The sequence below is a fragment of the Channa argus genome, chromosome 7 (assembly GCF_033026475.1).
Source record: "Channa argus isolate prfri chromosome 7, Channa argus male v1.0, whole genome shotgun sequence".
Lineage (NCBI taxonomy): Eukaryota > Metazoa > Chordata > Actinopteri > Anabantiformes > Channidae > Channa > Channa argus.
Window position 1 is genome coordinate 22228656 of NC_090203.1, and position 17258 is coordinate 22245913.

Sequence of the window (17258 nt, forward strand, 5' to 3'; positions counted from 1 at the left end):
GCCTCGGTGCAACGTAACGTAATGATGACGTCAGTACGCAGCGGTTCTTCGAGACAGTCTCTATTAACTCACATGGTTGCTAAATGGGAAACGAGTGGACGCTAAACGTTTTTGGTATAAACACATTCTTGGAAATCTGGAAGTGTATACGCAGTGTAGCTGTTTGAATGAATTAATCGTGGCTATAATAACAGCAACAGTTCAGCCTTAACGATACTTGGATTGATTTAACGTAGCTAGCTAGCTAGCTATCGTTATCTTACCTAACAAGCATAGTAGTAAGTCATGTTGTTTCTCTCAATGGCAGCTTTTTATTTAGCAAACCACAAGTCTGTCGGCTGGCTTCTCAAACGACGCGTTTTCTTTTTTTGCAGAAGATGTCTGCTGCTAAATCAAAGATGCGGGAGAAAAAAATGAGAAACCAACCCATCAGCGTGCAGTACCCAGCTTCCCAGGACGTGGAGAGCAACACACAGAACGGACAAAACACCTCTGTGACAGGTATTTTCTCTTTCCTGTATCTGTCATGGTTTTGTTCTTCATCTCGCTACAGCTTATTCTGTGACATCGTCTGCACTAGATGCTGCATAGTCAGCAAATTCCATCAGCAGCATGTCGGACCGTCTGGTCTTCTGGTCAGCACTGACCCTGCCATGTCTCTGTGATGCAGTTAAATCCATCAGATGGTAGTTAAATGTCTAGCATGTATATTATCAGCAATAACTCTACCTTTTATATATATTCACATAGTCCATTTTCAAAGGTTCCATCGTCTTATCTTAGCTCACCTTCCCAGAGAGGAGTATTAATATCAATGTTTTTGCCAGCACTGGAGGCATTTTTGCATGCAGTGCCACTAAAATTACAAAGTGGATGTGGCAATGGTACTACTGGCAGCCATCTATTTACAGAAAAGCAGAAGACCCCTCACCATCAGCGTGGATGGTCCCGTGGACACCATAAAGATCGAGGAGGGGGCTACACTACTGAAATGCCCAAGTATATTTCTGGTAAAGACTATTTTATTTACAAAATGCCCTTCTTACCCTGTGTGACTGTCTTGGAAGAAATCCAACTTCTGTGAATCATCATTCTTTGCTCATAATATTGCAAACCATAGAAATTATCAGTCTAATGCCTAAACTGTTTTTTTTTTTCTGTGCAATTGTGTGGTAACGCTTTTAATTTTGGGGGCATTTAAAACTTAACTTGAAGTTTAGCTTAACACATACAAATAATTGATCATGAAATTGCCGTAAAAGTGCTATGTCAAATATTGTATCAGTCCGGTTATTGACAGTTAAATGCTTTTATTCTCCTATTGCTTGTCAGCTGGTGCTTTTGCTAGGGCCAGGGCAGCAGAGGTTAGCACCATGTTGAAAGCTGTTACCAAGACAACAGGCAGCTGCCATGTGTTTGGAGCCCTGCCCAAGCACATGAGGAGACGGGCTATGAGCCACAACACCAAAAGGCTTCCTCGCAGACTAAGAGACGTGGCGAACAGAATGGTAAAGTTCAGGACACTTCCATGTCTCCATTAACTCTGTATGTTTGTGGTTTCATATACAATGTTTTCCTTCCTCTTCTAGCGGGAGAAGAGCCTACAGACAGGTTCAAAAAAGAAGAAGGAACAGGCAAAGAGCAAAAGCCGCAGGGCCCGTCGCCGGCACGGGAACCTGCTGCTCGAGTTCAACCGGCGTCAGAGAAAGAACGTGTGGCTGGAAACCCACATTTGGCATGCCAAACGCTTCCACATGGTTAAAAAGTGGGGTTATTGCCTTGGGGATAGACCCACATATAAATGTTATCGCCCATGCTACAGAGCCATGAGCACCCACTGTTTGCTGCAGGTAACCTTAATAAAAGGGAACGCGTCTTTCATTTAATTTACTTCTACATTTATTTACATAAGTTTAGCATTATATTGAAGTGGTAAAATACGCTTTATTCGTCTGGTTTTGTCCATTCAGGATCTTTCATACTACTGCTGCATAGAGTTACACGGAGAGGAAGACAAGTTGCTGGTTTCTCTGTCACAACTGACGAACAAAGAGACTGGTATGAGTTCCCTAACCCAACAATAAAGCTACACATTTTGTCTTTCTGTCAGTCTTTAGAAAAGATCTGCACTTTATACCACATCCCTTTTAACATCTAGATACAAAATTGTTATTAAACATTCATAGTAATTTGACTTGAGGCTGGAGTGTATTGACTTGCACAATGACTAATCAGTGCACAAAGTTTTTTTTAATTTCTGAAGTTCAAAGAAATTGTTATTTATGGTCAATTTAATCACCTAATCTTACTAAGATCCAGATTTTCCTTTGCAAGAAATAGATCATAATCTGCCTGTTGTTTTGTGTCTTCAGGTCCTACGTTTGCTGCAGCAGTGTGTATATCAGGGCGAAGACAGGGCAGTGTGGTGGTGTACAGAGCAGGAAAATACCCTTCGCAGCCCGTGGGCCCGGTCACTTTTCTCTGGAGACCACGTATGCAGGGCTCTACTCAAAGACAGCTGTGGATATGGGCTCATCCCACTATTAAACAGGTATGACATGAACAAAAAGGTTTATCAGATTTTAGTCAGTAGAGGTCAATCTCAGGTAAACCATTAAACTCCAGCCATTCTCACTGATCTTAATCTCTTCCCAGGATCTTCTCACCGAACTGCAAATTGTGTGCCAGTGTGAGGCTGTAGTTGCTCCAGTTGTGCCTGTGGTGATACCTGCGGAGGTTCCTCCCTTACCAGAACCAGAGTCTACATCGGCAAAGGCCACACAGATCCCCAGGATGAAGAGAAAGCGGAATTGTAAGGATGCCAGGGGACCACCTGCCAAAAAGATCCTGGGGGATGGAACAAGATCTCCAACCACTCCAATCACCTGGAAGTCCAGCTCAACTGGAATTGTTATAAAGTTAGTGTAGTTTATGCAGTTGATTCAGATATATACTGAGTAAACACATGACTTAAATCAAAGACTTTCAGTACAAATGGTCCCGAGTGTTTTTATTTGCAATGTTTGTATTTCATGTGGACCTGTTGCAGTGACCTTACGATGGAGATTGTACGCTATCGTCTGATTGGCCCACAGTCCCATTATGTTTTGGCTGAAACTTTGGAAGCTGCTACAGTCTGCAATGTAAGCATTACATGAAGCATGAAAAGAGCTCCTTCAAGATATGTTTGCATTTCCTATTGAATAACTGTATTTCTTTCCTTCTTCGAAAGGAAAATGGTAATAAATCCCAGCCCTCCTCTTTTTGGTGGCCTGAGCACTGCAAAGATGAGAGCAACATGAATCTACATCAACAACAAGCGGAAGTCTTTCACATACTGAAAGGTTTATTGTTATTTTCGTCTTGGTCTGAATTGAAAAACTGTAATTAATTTGCCATCTGGTATGATTGTTTATCTTACTGCACCTTTTTGCTTCACCCAGAAATCTATTCAGCTGCAGAGCTCCCCTCAGGCACAGTGCTGGGCCTGACTGTTGATGACCCCAGGCTGACTTTACCAACAAAGAAAGTTAAAGCGTTGCCCTGTCTGAAGCAGGCACAAGGTACAATCTGACTTACAGTATCACACAGACAATTGGAGCAGGCAGTTGGTTTACTCAAACAATTCGTGATGTTGTAATTGCAACAATTAATTCAACTGATCCCACAGTGAATTCTGCGTGCAATATAAAACATAAAAACATTACATCAGGTCTTTTTTTTTTCGTTCTTTTGAAGCAAAGCTGTCACAAAATCAAGTATTTAGGTGACCACATTATAAAAAAGGTCCAAGAAAACCTAGAGCGACTAATGAATGATTACGGTTTTGTGTTTTATGCTATTAAACATTACAGTATATGAGCTCAGAATCAGTCTGTTTTATCGTGACCTGAGGTTGTGTCAATGAGTACTTATCTGGTTCTGTGCTCCGGGGGGCCTCTGCCTGGCCATGCAGATGTTCCAGGTTCGAATCCTGGCAGGACCCTGTACTCCAAACACATCTTCAGTGACTGACAGCAGCTGATTCACTGACGATGACAATGAGACAGATTCATAAGATTGAGGGCTGCTTTCAATCATTGCCCTTTTTTTTTTTCTCCATTACGAAGTTAGGTCTGTCTCTCTAAAGTGTTTTCACTTTGCATATTTCTAGTTCACAGTTAAAATAGGCCAAAGCAAATTCCTGTTCAACCTTCAATGCAGGGGAAATTACAATTTAACCATACAGTGATAGAGCTACAGGCAGTATTGTCTGATGCCATGTGTTGGTTCTTTTACACACACGCACAGCCTTGTTTGCTTTGGTGGTTATTAGTCCTGAGCTGTGTTCACTTTATAATAAAGCTGTGGCTTGGAGAATCAGGATTTAGTTGTTTGCCCTGGAAAGGCACCAAGCATTATGTTGACCGAAATACTTGGATCTGAAATGGCAAAGCCCTTCATCAGTATTTGTAGCCAGAACAGCTAGGACATTAATAACCAAGAATGTTCCTCAACTCGACATGTAATCACAAAATGCTATTTTAAACTCTGACCAAAGCTCAGTCATGTTGTCAGTTATTCTTTTGATTAGAAGGACGACAACAGGAGCTATGAGTAGCTTTGTAGGAGACATTTGTAGCTGGATATCATTCTTTCCCTCAGCCTCAATGACTACTGAAACTAAGTAGGCAATAATGCTGTGTGCTGATTGTTTACATAGTTACTGATAAGCGTTTGTCGTCTTATCTATTTTGGTTTTACTGAATTAAACATTCAGTAAAATGAAATGAGGTATCTTATCTAAAAAATGATTGGAACCACATGAAGGTAAAGTTCTTGTGCTCTAATAAACAAGTCTATAAATATGCTAAATGTTTTAGATTTGAAATGTTACATAATAATTAAATAATAATAAGTAAAATGAAAATAGATATTCTTCAGTCGTACAGTGTTGGACCATTTCACCTTTTGCAACCTTTATTTTTACTTAAAATTTTTACATCAATATACAATTATAATTCTATAATAAATAAGTAATAAGTAGTTGAGAAACTAGTAAAAGTTTACCCTGAAATCTCTTTAGTTACAAAGCTAATTGTGGGCGGGTACATCCTGTTTGCTTAATTATCCTTTATGTGTCTAGAGTTTGTCAGCAGCAGGGACAGAGGCCGCTTAAAGTTGAAGAACGGACAAATGCAGCTAAATGCTGAGAGCTCCTTGAGGAAACCCTGCTCCAGAGTGCATAAGACCTGCGACAAGAGTGTTCACCGTTCAGCACCGCAGTGACTCAAAGCATACGGCCAAGACAACACTAGAGTAGCTTCAGGACAAGTCTCTGACTTTCCTTTAGTGGCCCAGCCAAACCCCAAATCCCAGATCCCTTAGAATATATATGTGAAGAGGCCTGAATATGGCAGCACAGAGCTTCCAACCATTGCGATTGATTTTGAAAGGCTCTGTCAGAAAGAATGAGATGAGCTGCCTAAAACTGCTCTAATCCAGGTTTGAGGAGCTTGTAGCAACTTACTCAAAATGGTTCAAAGCTGTAACTGCTATCAAAGGAGCATATACACAGAGCTTAGTTTAGGGTCTGAATATGTTTGTAAATTGCCTTGAAGTTTTAGATTTTTACTAAACTCCTACAAACAGCTGGCATTGTGGTAAATACTATCGCCTCACTGCAAAAAGCTGCTGGGCCCAAATAGGAAAACTTTGAAACATGGCTCATGTTCTGTGTTAAATTCTGTACTGTATGTAGGGTATGAAATTTATTTGCCATTGGTTTTTATCAGCAGTTTGTTCACTGCTCATTAAGATTTTTGGTTATAGAGAGCTTCATATTTATTTTCACTAGTGATGCTGTTCATATGGGAGCGAGCCATGTTTTGTGCTATGTTTTTATTCCAGAGTCAGATGAAGAGAAGAGCAGGGAGCTGATGTTGCGAGGAGTACCAGAACACTGCTGTCAGAGTTTTCTGTGGGATCAATCTGTACGTGACAATGTCACCGATAACAAGATATCAGAGCAGGTAGCTTCTTGTCTTATTACCAGAAATTTCATTCAGAGAATTTCAGAAGATGTTAAAATTCTACTTACTTTATTTACGCTTTCTTCTATATCATAAGACAACATATATTATTTCTGAACCAAAGAAAAACTTAGACGTTAGTATAGCAGTATAGTTATAGTACACAGTAAAGTTAGCGTAGCATTGTGTGTGTATGGCCACAGGCGTTAAACCGTATGAGGAATGAGGTGCTGGTGCCAGGCTCCAGGCTGAGTCCTACTCCCCTGCAGGGCAGAGTTCCTATACTACTGGTTCACCAGCCTGGCAAGCAAGTGGGACATGAGATGAGCTCCTGGGGGGCTGGATGGGACCTGCTGCTTCCTAAAGGCTGGGGCATGGCGTTCTGGGTCCCACTGGTAGGTATCTTGAATTTTACTTTTTTCTATTAGGTTACTGTATTGAATAGCCACAAGTATGGAAAGCTCCGTGAAAGATGTTCATATTACTTGCTTGTCTCGTTCAAGTTTGGGAGCAGTTTTATTTCTTTTGGAAATTGCACTGTAAAAATGTTAAGTCTACAGTACCTTGAAACTTAAAGGCAGACCGGAAGTCCTCACGTATATTTGTTAAGTAAAGATCGGGATTTCTCCTTTCGCCCAGGTATACAGAGGAGTACGCATTGGTGGGCTGAATATGAGTCTGAAACACTCTCAGAATAAAGGAATCCCCCACTTCCCTCATGATTACCCTGACTGCCCCGCAGGCACTCGTTTTCAAGAGGAGCAGGAGACTGAGCTTCTGGACAAGTACAAAAGGTCAGTTACAAGCCTGAAGCTGAGAGTAAAATAGCAATGTGATGATCAAAAACATACTGATGTTTTCACTGGAGACATGTTGTGCTGTTTGTCAGTCTTCTGATGCATAATAGAGTAGTAGTATATAAAAGCCTATTTTAGTGATGGGCACATTTGTATAATATATATTATTTAACCATTTTTAACCTCGAAATTACCCTTTGAGCTGAGAGCAAACATGTTTTTAGTTAGATAAAGTAACATGATGCTCATAAAAACCTGTTACTGTGAGTGTACAGTCAACTACAAGAAAAAGATAATGCTCACTAGCCTGCAGCCTTGGTAAGTGGAGAGATTGTCAGTGGATTAGTGGTTTTGATAAAGGAACGTGATCTGTGACCCCAGCTAATTTCCGTTATGCAGATCATCACTGATATGCAGATGAGAACTTCTTGGTGCTCATCCACTACCGTCCACTGCTCAGCAGTCATGATTTGTTACATAAATTGGCATGGTTACCCCAACAGTTTGACAAGAGTTTGACCTTCTGACCTCTTGTAGGCGTCCGCCTGCCAAACGAACCAATTACATTAAACATGGCTGTCTGGCTCCATTCCGTTGCCCCTGGCAACAGCTGGTTGAGGAGTGGGAGCTTATCACTAAGGAAGGAAGAGAGGAGAGGAAAGGAGAGGGCCAGACCCACAACAAAACAGATGCTGACACAGTTATGGAGGAGGAGATGACATCACATCTAGATATCTTTGTAACCGAACCTCAGAGCTGCTTCACTGTACTGAGGTAAATCATTTGTTTTACGTCTTTTTATAATCTTGTTAGTGATTTATAAAGATTTTTTTTTCCTATCCCATTATTTTACACATTGTGAAAACACACTCAGATCACACACCCACTGTGGTTTTATACCAAGATCCCTTCAGACGTTTAATAGCCTGCAAATCTAAATCACACTTCTAACAATATTAAATACACTCGACTTTTAAAGGTCCCTTGAGTAGAAAAATGTACTGTTTTGTTTGTTTTTTATAGGAGTTTGGGCTCCAATCATCATTTACTTCTTTTCTCCTCCTTTTTTAAATTTATTTGTTTTTTATTAAGACACCGCAGTGTAGCATTATGCATTATGACAAGGCATAATGCATGGTGCTTTCTCAGTCTTGCACCCTTTCATCATAATGTCTCTGAGAATACCCAAAGTACATTGAGCTTTAAATTGCTGCAATCCATCACAGAGATTAGTAGCTGGGAAGAGTTGCATCTATCCTCATAAAACTATCACACGAGCTCTGAGTAATGACTGACTTTATGAGGAAAAAATGGATTGATTTTCACCACCCCTTTGCTGCCTTTTTATTGTTTTCTGTAATAGGAATTTAAGAAATGTTCAACAAAACATTATGTCTCCCTGAGCGCCTAATGGGGCCAATGAAAATGCAACTTTTCTTAGATATATTAACCAGCTATTATAAATGGATACTGGTTGTCTTTGCTTCCTAGGAACAGAAAGTCCCTTAGGCTGATCTCTGGTTGGTGCAGACCCACAACATCTAAAGGTCAGAGGCCATGTCGCACTGAGAACGCAACACCTCTTGACTCTATAGCTGTGGCTTCATTTCTCACAGAACACAGGATGAGTCTGGTGTGGGTGCGTCTGTCGCTGTTGTCAAAGGGCAAACCAGAGCTCAACTCCATGGTGTGTGCACCACTGGCAGAAGATCTGCAGCTGCTGGGCAAAAAGTCAGACAGCCACAGCCCCCAGGAGCCGCCACACAGAAACCACTTTAAAAGCAGAGTTAAACAAAGAAAAAAGGGCTCAGAGAAAGCAGCCACTTCTTCTGTGTCGTCTGATCGGATTGAGGTTAGAGGGTCAGACCTTCCCTCTACATCTGAACCAGACCTCACCACTTCTGCTAAAGACCCCAAATCATCCTGTCAGTCTTCCACAGATGTCATCCTTGGGCTGTGGCCGGATCCTCTGCCGAGCATCACCGCTCACTGTTCCCGAGTGACTCTGGGCTGGGTTACACAGGGGGACTTCTCCCTGTCTGCAGGCTGTGGGGAGGCTCTTGGGTTTGTCAGTGTTGCTGGTCTCCTCAACACCCTCCTTAATCAGCCGAGGGAACACAGAGGACTTTTGTTGTTGCGCAACCCTAACTCCCTGCATTACCGCTTTGCTAAAATCAACATAGAGGTCTGAAACTTAATGTCAAGTTCAACTTAATTAGTGGAGAATAACCACAACTGTAGTCCTTAAGGGGCCTACAATTGTATTACTCTGCGCAAAGTCTCACAGTGCTCCTTCAACTAAGTGCTCTGACGTTCATCTCGTGCCTTTTTTATAATTGCTTGTTGGATTGTGCCATCCAGTTTAAGATCAAGAGTTAATAACATACATGGTAAGTCTACCAGCTAGCTGATGTCAATGAGGATAAGGGAAAATTTATTTTTGTATATTTTACTTTTGGACCAGATATCCTCATTTCTTCTGTTCAATCACGTTGGTTGTTACTGCTCAGTTCTTTTCCAATGCCTTTATTAGTGCTTTGCCAAAAAGGAATCTCAAAGAAAGCCTTGGTTTCAGTTAGAAATAATTAGGGGATTCCAGGTTTCCAAAAAGAAGTAATTCATAGCTTACTTTAGATTATTTCATATTATTTATGTTGGTGGCATGCTAATATCAAGGGAATGGGTCTGAATTTCAGAAACGTGTTGGTTTCTGTTTTAACGCCACAAAGTCGAAGAAAGTTTTGTTTGAACAGAAGTTAATAAAATACCCATGCTGCACCTTACAGAGTGTGCTGTTTGTGGTTAATTACTGTCACCTTCATCTGCGCAAACCAAGACGACACACACGACTTGTCCCCTGGCCATTATAAGTAAATGTACTGAACAACCAATACTTTAGCATTCATTCTTTTTATAGTTAGACTGGAATGAACAGTGGTTTCCCCACACATCCCATAATCTGTAGGTGGCAGATAAGAGTTTTGTTGCTTGGCAACACAAAAGTTTGGTACCAGTTGAGTGTTTAGTCTGAGGTTTATTCGAGGTAAAGATGGGTAGGCAGACTTTGCATTAGTGCTTTTTAGAGGATTTGTGATGCACTCATAAAAGATGATGAGCGGTGAAGGAATGTTCACTAAAAGAACACTTTACTACTTTCCCTTATTTCAAATTTAGTGAATTCACATCACCGTAATGGATGCAATATGTGTACTGTGTACTGTGCATGTAGGTATTCATCTGAGTTTCCCCCACAGTAGAGGGCAGTAGTGCACTTCCGTTGCTATATGACATTAACTCAGACCTTTGGATTTAGATTAGAGTTCTCCCTTTATTAACAACTGATGATAACATCTTCATTCAACTGATTAATGTAATTCACACTTATTGGGAGTCATTTGCAACAATGGCCACAAGGACCTTTTTTTTTTTTTTAACAAATTTGCTGCTAGTAAAGAATCTAATTTTGCACTTTGATCCTGTGTTGTCTTTATTCTTTTCAGGTATTACTGATTAACCTTTTGGAAATACAGTACTATTAACACAAGAACACTTTTTTAATAAGATAAATAGAGCTCGTTGGAAACAGCTTCTTTCCATTGTTTTCATACATTCTAAACAATAACTGGCACAGACCCGTCATTGGTTTGAATTACACGCCCAACAGATGGAGCTGGTCCTATGAATCCGTTTTTGTTTTTTTTTTTCCCATATAGATATACTACGTTAAGTACCCAGACTTATGCATGTATGCACACAAATTCACCAGAAGTACACTCCCAACAGATGGAGCTGGTCCTATGAATCGTCTGCTTGGCCAGAGCTGTTGCACATGAATTTGGCTGCCAGGGATCCATATGTCTGAGTCTTTGCCTCAGGCTGCACTTTGTCCGTGTGCCTTCTCCCTGTGAACACGGACAGCACAGCTCATTAGATGGACCCTTCTGCCAGGGCCGCTGACATTAGCAGTCAGATAAATCCAGGGTCGCTGCCAGCAGATTCATAATGTCACCACTAGCTAATCATTACAATACATTATACTTAAAGGTAATAGGTCAGCACATACTTTGTTGTGAAGAGAACTGACATTAAGTTGTTTTTAAAAAGTTACCAGGGATCCTGTCCATTGCGATAAAATTCCGGTCTTGTTGCTTTATTTTTGGCCTGTTTCGTGCTATTAGGAAAACTCCAAGGAAAGACAGAAGACATCTGGAAAAGAAAATATGCTATGATTGACACAATTTTGCAATAAAATGTCACATGTCACATAATTAATTGCTATCGCAGTGGTGTATATGAATACTAACCCAAATAGGAACATAAAAATGTTAAGTAAAGCCAAGCCTTCAAATTCCTGGTAAAATACTATTCCTGCAAAAGAAAAAGTCCATTATAATACATTTCACTTCAGACTAAGCAACATAATATGGAGAAACCATTGAGTAGAACAACTAAAGTTAGAAAACAACGATGGGTTGATCTTCAAAAGAACATTCTTTTTGGTTCTTTTTTCATCTTAATTAAACTAAAGATACAGAAAAGCTCAAAACACACATTGGAAGACAACATTGGAGTTGAGATACCTGCAACAATGGCACTTGCAGTGAAAAACACAAAGTTGATAGGAACCACCTCTGTGGCATCAAACATTTTCATTGCCTGATTAAGAAATCTGCAGAAAGCAAAGACAAAATTATTTAAGACCTCATTTTGTGAATAAAGACTTTAGGTGGTCTGCAGGAACACTGTCACCACTGACTGTAGCTAGAGGTGAGCACGAGAAATTTAAAGAATAAAAGAGTTTGAAGGACAGAAATAAAGAGAGAGAGCCTTGACTAACTTGATCTGGAAGGCGCACGAGGCGACCATGACGACAACCATGACATAGAAGATGGGGTAGATGAGCTGTAGATGGCCTTTTATCGACTCTGTGATCATCCCTGACACAGCTTTGACTGAGATGACTGTCACAGAGGCTGCAGCAACAAAGAAACACAAGATCTCAAGCAAACTCAAACAACATGAAATGCTTTAATCCACACTCTCTACCCCCAATTAGGCACTTCCCACTTGTTCATACCCAGTAGGGCTATCAGCAGCATCACAATCACAATGTGCTTCAATTTCTTCCTCTTGTACAGATAGAGCAGGATGCAAAACAGGACGACCTCGATAAACTGTTGAGAGAGCATCAGAGAGGGAGACGGGTTACACAAACCATAAACGCGCGCACACAACTCCTCAAACTTTGCACAGAAAGTTCAAACCAGAACTGCTCTGACCGTGTTATCTAGACAACAAAGTGGCACAGGCAGGCAGTGAGCTGCACACTTTAATTGAAACAAATGACCATGGCAGAGAAATGAATTGAAATTCAGGTCTTTAATGAGAAGGGGCCCAGGGCTGTCCTTGCGAGTCTAGTAGCATTCAAACTGCTTAGGGATCTCTGATACACCGCCACAGAGTTCTAATAGAAAAGAAAACAAAATGGAGAAGCCGGCCTTTCAATATCTTGCAAACTCATCCCTGTGTCTCTATAGATATGTTGAACAGAGGGCTTATTTCAAGATTTCATTACACTTTTTAGAAGGGCATTTGAAAAGACCTTAGTCTTATGTGCTACACAGCGATACACACTGAATGACACAGAGTCCTTCTAGATGAAACCATTTAATTATAGTGTGACCTCTAGAAATTATGAGAGGACAGCAATGGATATTTCATTTTTCTATGATTAATCACCACCTAGAGCTATTCCCATATTTGATGGAGGCTGTTCCTCTGCAAGCTGAGGAGTATTCACAATGTATTGCCTTTCAAACACTTTATCTCTGCAGCTAGCGGTACTAAGGCTGTGTCAATTTCAAAAGTCTGTCTTTTACGCCATCAGTATTTCACTAGTATTACCTCCAACATTTTTGTTTTTTTAACGAATAAGTACATTTTTTTTTTTTTTTTATCTCTTCGTGTGTTTGCATCAGTTCAGCAAATAGGACTAGCCTGCAGAGTGAAATATGGTTGAGAGAAATGCCGTGCCCTGAATAATGATGGCACTCCTACCCACAACACACATTCACACCACTGGCTAGCACCCCTGATGGGCTGTTAGCTGTTATCCTTTTCGCTTCAACTCTGCTAAGGTTGATGGATTATGTGCAGATAATTGGTTGTTCCACAAATGATAACAGGAATGTTCAGGACTTGGAAAGAGTTTGTTTGTGGTGGACTAAATAACAGGTTAAATCACAACCGCTTATCAGTTTTATAGGATGATTTGAATATCCAAATACTGAATCCAAGGTGACCTACTGCAGAAATCTTGAGTTTTTATTCAGTGTTAACATTTGCTTTTTTTGTGATAAGTAGCTTTTGAGAAAAACACTTTTTTTTCTGCTCTGCTCTAGATCCATTGCTATGGTAACAGCTATGTTTATGTTTTCCCTGCCTTCGGCAAAAATGGAGTGGGATGGCACATGGGTGAGTATTAATGCACTCGCAGACCATGAGATGGAGGCAGTTTTTTTTTTTATTCTCTAAATTCCATATTGGTTTTAATGGAAGGAGCACTGAGCTCATCCATGCGAGTTACTAAGCCAAGCCCAACCACAGATCTTTCATCCGCACAAAGATTATTACATCATTCTCTGGGTTCAGCATATTTAGCAATTGTATTTTAACTCTTTGAGCGAAAATTCATTAGCAAAAAGTGGTTAGTTTTCCTCTTCCTTCTCTACACAGGAAAGTGAAAAGTTGTGCTAAGCTAACAAATGCCAAGACAGGAGTGACGTGTTGGGGCATTTCAATGGGTTGCTGCTAAAAGCATGGACCAGCTATAAGGAAACACACACATGCAATACACAGTATTATTATTATTATTATTATTATTATTATTATGTAAAGAATGACATACAAGATAAAGCAGGAAGTGCCAGCTGATTGCATAATATTGCACCAGTTGGGCCGTGATGTGTGTGGAAGTGTGGGGGGCAAAGGTCACCAGCAGGTAGGTTCCTGTTATAGCCAGGGTGCCACCTATTGAAGAAAGAGAGCAGAGAGTGATGAGGTTGTCGTGAAATGGTTTTTACTGTGTAAAACAGGTGGTGCAAGTGTACTACTCTTTGCAAACAGAGCTTCCACAGTGGTTCCCCTTTATAAATACAACATTCAAGCTATCTAATGTTTCCAATACGTGGCTGGTGTTGCTCCGACATGACAAAATGATAAACACAACTAGTAAAACTGCTGTTGGTTTATCCAGGAAACCACATGCAGAGCTGTGCGGTGCCGATATGGATTTCCAATCTAGCAGTTGTCATTGCCCTGATTGTGATGACTAACAGAACTGTGCCATTTGGTGCCAGAGTCTACAAATTGAGACAAGTAAAGAAACAAACTTTTCAGGAAACAAGATAATAGGCCAGGTCTGCTGAATAGAATGAGTTATTTGAAGTTCTAGTGAATAAAATGTTAATCTCAGCCAAAATGAAATGTGTAGCCACCTTAGCCACATAAGTTTTGTCCTCACTGACGTTATTGTGAGTTCAGTTTGACAAATCTAAAGTGAAGATTTGTGCTAGGTCCTTAAATCCTATGATCTCGACTGAGTGTTTGCTTACCAACAATGTCGGAGGCCCGCACCGTCTCCTTGAGGAAAACCACAGATATGATAGCGCTGGCTGAGAAATGAAAATACATTCCTGTTAGTTTTCCTGCCAATCAAAAGATTATGCAGTTTAGAATATAAAATATAATCTGACCTCAGCTACATCCCCTGATTATCATTGGTCTTCGGGCAACCCCCTTTCTGCTTTTATTTATTTTAAAATAAGTTAAAAAAAAAATTACAAGCCAGCCATTAAACTTGACTGATTACGGAGTTGGTAAGAATAACAATTACATCAGTAGTGTTGCAGACTGCTGACTATAAACATATACTATAATTGGATGAGGAGTGATTTGGTTTTACCAAGAAGCATGCAAACCAGAATTTATAAGAATTTCATTTTAATTAATGTATGAAAAAAAAATGTACATGATATTTTGTTGAGATGCACCAACAGTCACAGTGCACACAATGTTATAACCACATAAATAGATATGTTCACACCTGATACTCACACAAGGCTTGACATGTTTATATTGATTAGTGTGATAGAATCTGTCAGCGCAGCACATAAATGGAAGTCGTTAGAACTTCAAGCATCAAATTACAGCATGATGCTATGCCACGCCGCTTTTTTTCACGAACCCATTTATCAATATAAAAATGGTGACATGGAAAAGTAATCAGTTTCACATGAGCTACATCTCAGATTAGTCTTCTTAATGTTTTCCCAGAGCACACGCTGAGCCAAGAAAGATGGATAAAAAAAAAGAAAAAAATACTGCATTTGGCTGTCACAGAGACAAACCGTGGGACAGGTAGATATGCATGCAGACACACTGAGACGATAATAAACGGAAGATACTTAGATGGATGGCCACACAGGCAGAATAAGTGCCTGACACAAAAAAAACAAACTTGCAGTAGATAGACCGACAGGGAGGTAGGTCAGTTTACATAACAGTCTGAGGTCTCCAATACGCAACAACTGAGTAGCAAATTTTTTGGAATTTATTTTTGGGGAGTGAAGCTAATATGTTTGGACTCAACTGAGGTGAGCCACTACCTGCCTGCCAGCAAGACAGACAGATGGGCATACAGGTCAGGGCACTCAGAGACAAGAGACAGACTGATTGAATGGGGGGGGGGGGGGGGGGGAGAAAGAAAGAAAAGAAAAAGAAGTGCAGGAAAATACTGACAAACACTCAGACAGGTGGTGTGAGTTTGTGTACACGCTCTGCCACCATCATATGGAGCTGGAGAAGGGAAGCTGCAGAGCATAAACAACTCAATGACAGGCATGGGATTATTGTGGGGTGGTGGCATGACAGACAGGTTGTCAGCATGTTCAAAACACATTTGTAAAAATAAAACTACTGCTCTGCACAGTGTTATAAATGTTATTAAAATGACAGTTGCTTTCAGGTAGAACTAATAAAGCCAAGCCATTCAAAGCCTTCGTATAAAAAAAACGTATGGCTCTAAAAATGGCTGTAAGAATACACAGAAAATGATGCTGACAGTGTCAAGATGACACTAAAAAGGGCGTGCACGATGTGGCAGGGGACATTACTGTCAAATTGGAAGTTTAGAAAGACTCTCGTTGGTATTCTGATGAAACAGTCAGTTGTTAAATATTTCATACTGTGAGGATGTTCGCATACACATTTAGGACTCCTTCGTTGCCTCTGGGACCAGCTGGATCCAACAAGTAACCATAGCAACTCCATACAAGTGAGATTCACACGGCTTGATAAAATGAAAAATGTGGCAACGGGAACCTCTGGGGTACACACTTCTATCACTGCCCCTGTGTGTTTATGGAGGTGCGTGCGCATCAGATCAGTGCTGCCCGCTACATGCTCCTCTCCGATGGACAATAATGGGCAGCAGTGAGAAAACAGAGCACGTCAAACAATCTGCCACCACATGGTTTTGACAGATGAAAGCAGAGAAAGTTTGTCATCTCCCAGAGAAGCTCGAATGTAACGGTTACCATTTTCCACATATTGTATGTTCACAACATCAAAAATGAGACCGTAGATGAATGTTGTCATTAGGATCATGTACAGGAGTTTTGTAATGTACAGTTCTAGTTCTGAGTTGGAATTGCAAACAAAACTTTGTGAAATCCGACTTTTAACATCTTTCAATCAAAAAAAAAAATCAAAAAACAGAGTTACAGGAAATTAGTAAATCTGACCACACTGTGCTAAACATCTTGAGCCAATGGCACCATGCAGCAGGTCTGACAGCTGCAAAGTATCTGTTTATGACAACACCCCACCAGCCTCCCTCCCCTTTTGCATGTGTTGATATTGTAACAGGGTGAGCTGATGTGCCACGCAGCAGCATTCGGGTTGATGTCATTCCTAAAAGAGACCAGCGAGCTCTGTGGACGGGAAGAGTAGTAATTGCTCTCCATGGAGCATCGGAGTGACAGTGTGACATGCAGGGACAAGCGGATGACAGCAGCATCATCAGCTCCCCTGATCCAGTCCTTTCCCCCCTCTGCTCCTGCTTTCCACTCTGCGGATGTGCCTGTTGTCATATTCCATTCATACTCAGTTTTTCCTCTCTTCCACTTACCCATGCACTTGCTTCCCTCCTGTTTCCTCATCCTTGGCCTCCTGCTGTCTGCTCCCCAGCCCACCCCTCACTCCCTGAGAGCTTACACACAGCTCTTGGGAAACAGGCACAACAGCACCACGGGAGGGCTGCGTGTGCTCCAGCTCTGGACAACAGAAACAGCTAGACCTGGGTGTTTTTTCCATGCCGCTACAGTTATGCAAGCATTTTTGTGCATTTGCGTGTGCGTTTTCTCATTTGCGTACACAGTGTGAGTCAGCG

General features: G+C 40.9%; 2 protein-coding genes across 3 annotated transcripts in view; one reads left to right on the forward strand and one right to left on the reverse strand.

Annotated features, from left to right (window-relative positions):
- pop1 (POP1 homolog, ribonuclease P/MRP subunit) lies at positions 1-10237 on the forward strand. 2 transcript variants are annotated; one of them, XM_067510009.1, is made up of 16 exons: positions 1-114; positions 375-501; positions 912-1010; positions 1333-1508; positions 1590-1850; positions 1971-2058; positions 2373-2551; positions 2656-2918; positions 3050-3143; positions 3233-3344; positions 3444-3563; positions 5890-6011; positions 6215-6406; positions 6651-6805; positions 7346-7582; positions 8300-10237. In XM_067510009.1, exons 2-16 carry the CDS (start codon positions 378-380, stop codon positions 8997-8999), a joined length of 2922 nt encoding a protein of 973 aa, XP_067366110.1. In that variant the 5' UTR covers positions 1-114; positions 375-377; the 3' UTR covers positions 9000-10237. The 2 variants fall into 2 exon arrangements, with proteins under 2 accessions (XP_067366110.1, XP_067366109.1); XM_067510008.1 differs by having other exon boundaries at positions 26-278.
- Positions 10117-17258, reverse strand: part of LOC137130192 (NIPA-like protein 2) — a 20350-nt gene continuing 13208 nt past the window's right edge. Inside the window, exons 4-11 of the mRNA XM_067510014.1 lie at positions 14422-14481; positions 13716-13837; positions 11886-11982; positions 11646-11781; positions 11389-11477; positions 11113-11176; positions 10917-11014; positions 10117-10710 (exon numbers count right to left, since the gene is read on the reverse strand). Of these exons, the coding sequence (XP_067366115.1) occupies positions 10604-10710; positions 10917-11014; positions 11113-11176; positions 11389-11477; positions 11646-11781; positions 11886-11982; positions 13716-13837; positions 14422-14481 (773 nt within the window). The 3' untranslated portion in view covers positions 10117-10603. The remainder of the gene's footprint in view (positions 10711-10916; positions 11015-11112; positions 11177-11388; positions 11478-11645; positions 11782-11885; positions 11983-13715; positions 13838-14421; positions 14482-17258) is intronic.

Coding starts and splice junctions, on each gene's coding strand:
- pop1 (XM_067510009.1), top strand. CDS start 378: ATGTCTGCTGCTAAATCAAAGATGCGGGAGAAAAAAATGAGAAACCAA. Junction 1,011..1,332: donor AATGCCCAAGTATATTTCTG/GTAAAGACTATT, acceptor ATTGCTTGTCAG/CTGGTGCTTTTGCTAGGGCC. Junction 3,144..3,232: donor AAGCTGCTACAGTCTGCAAT/GTAAGCATTACA, acceptor CTTCTTCGAAAG/GAAAATGGTAATAAATCCCA.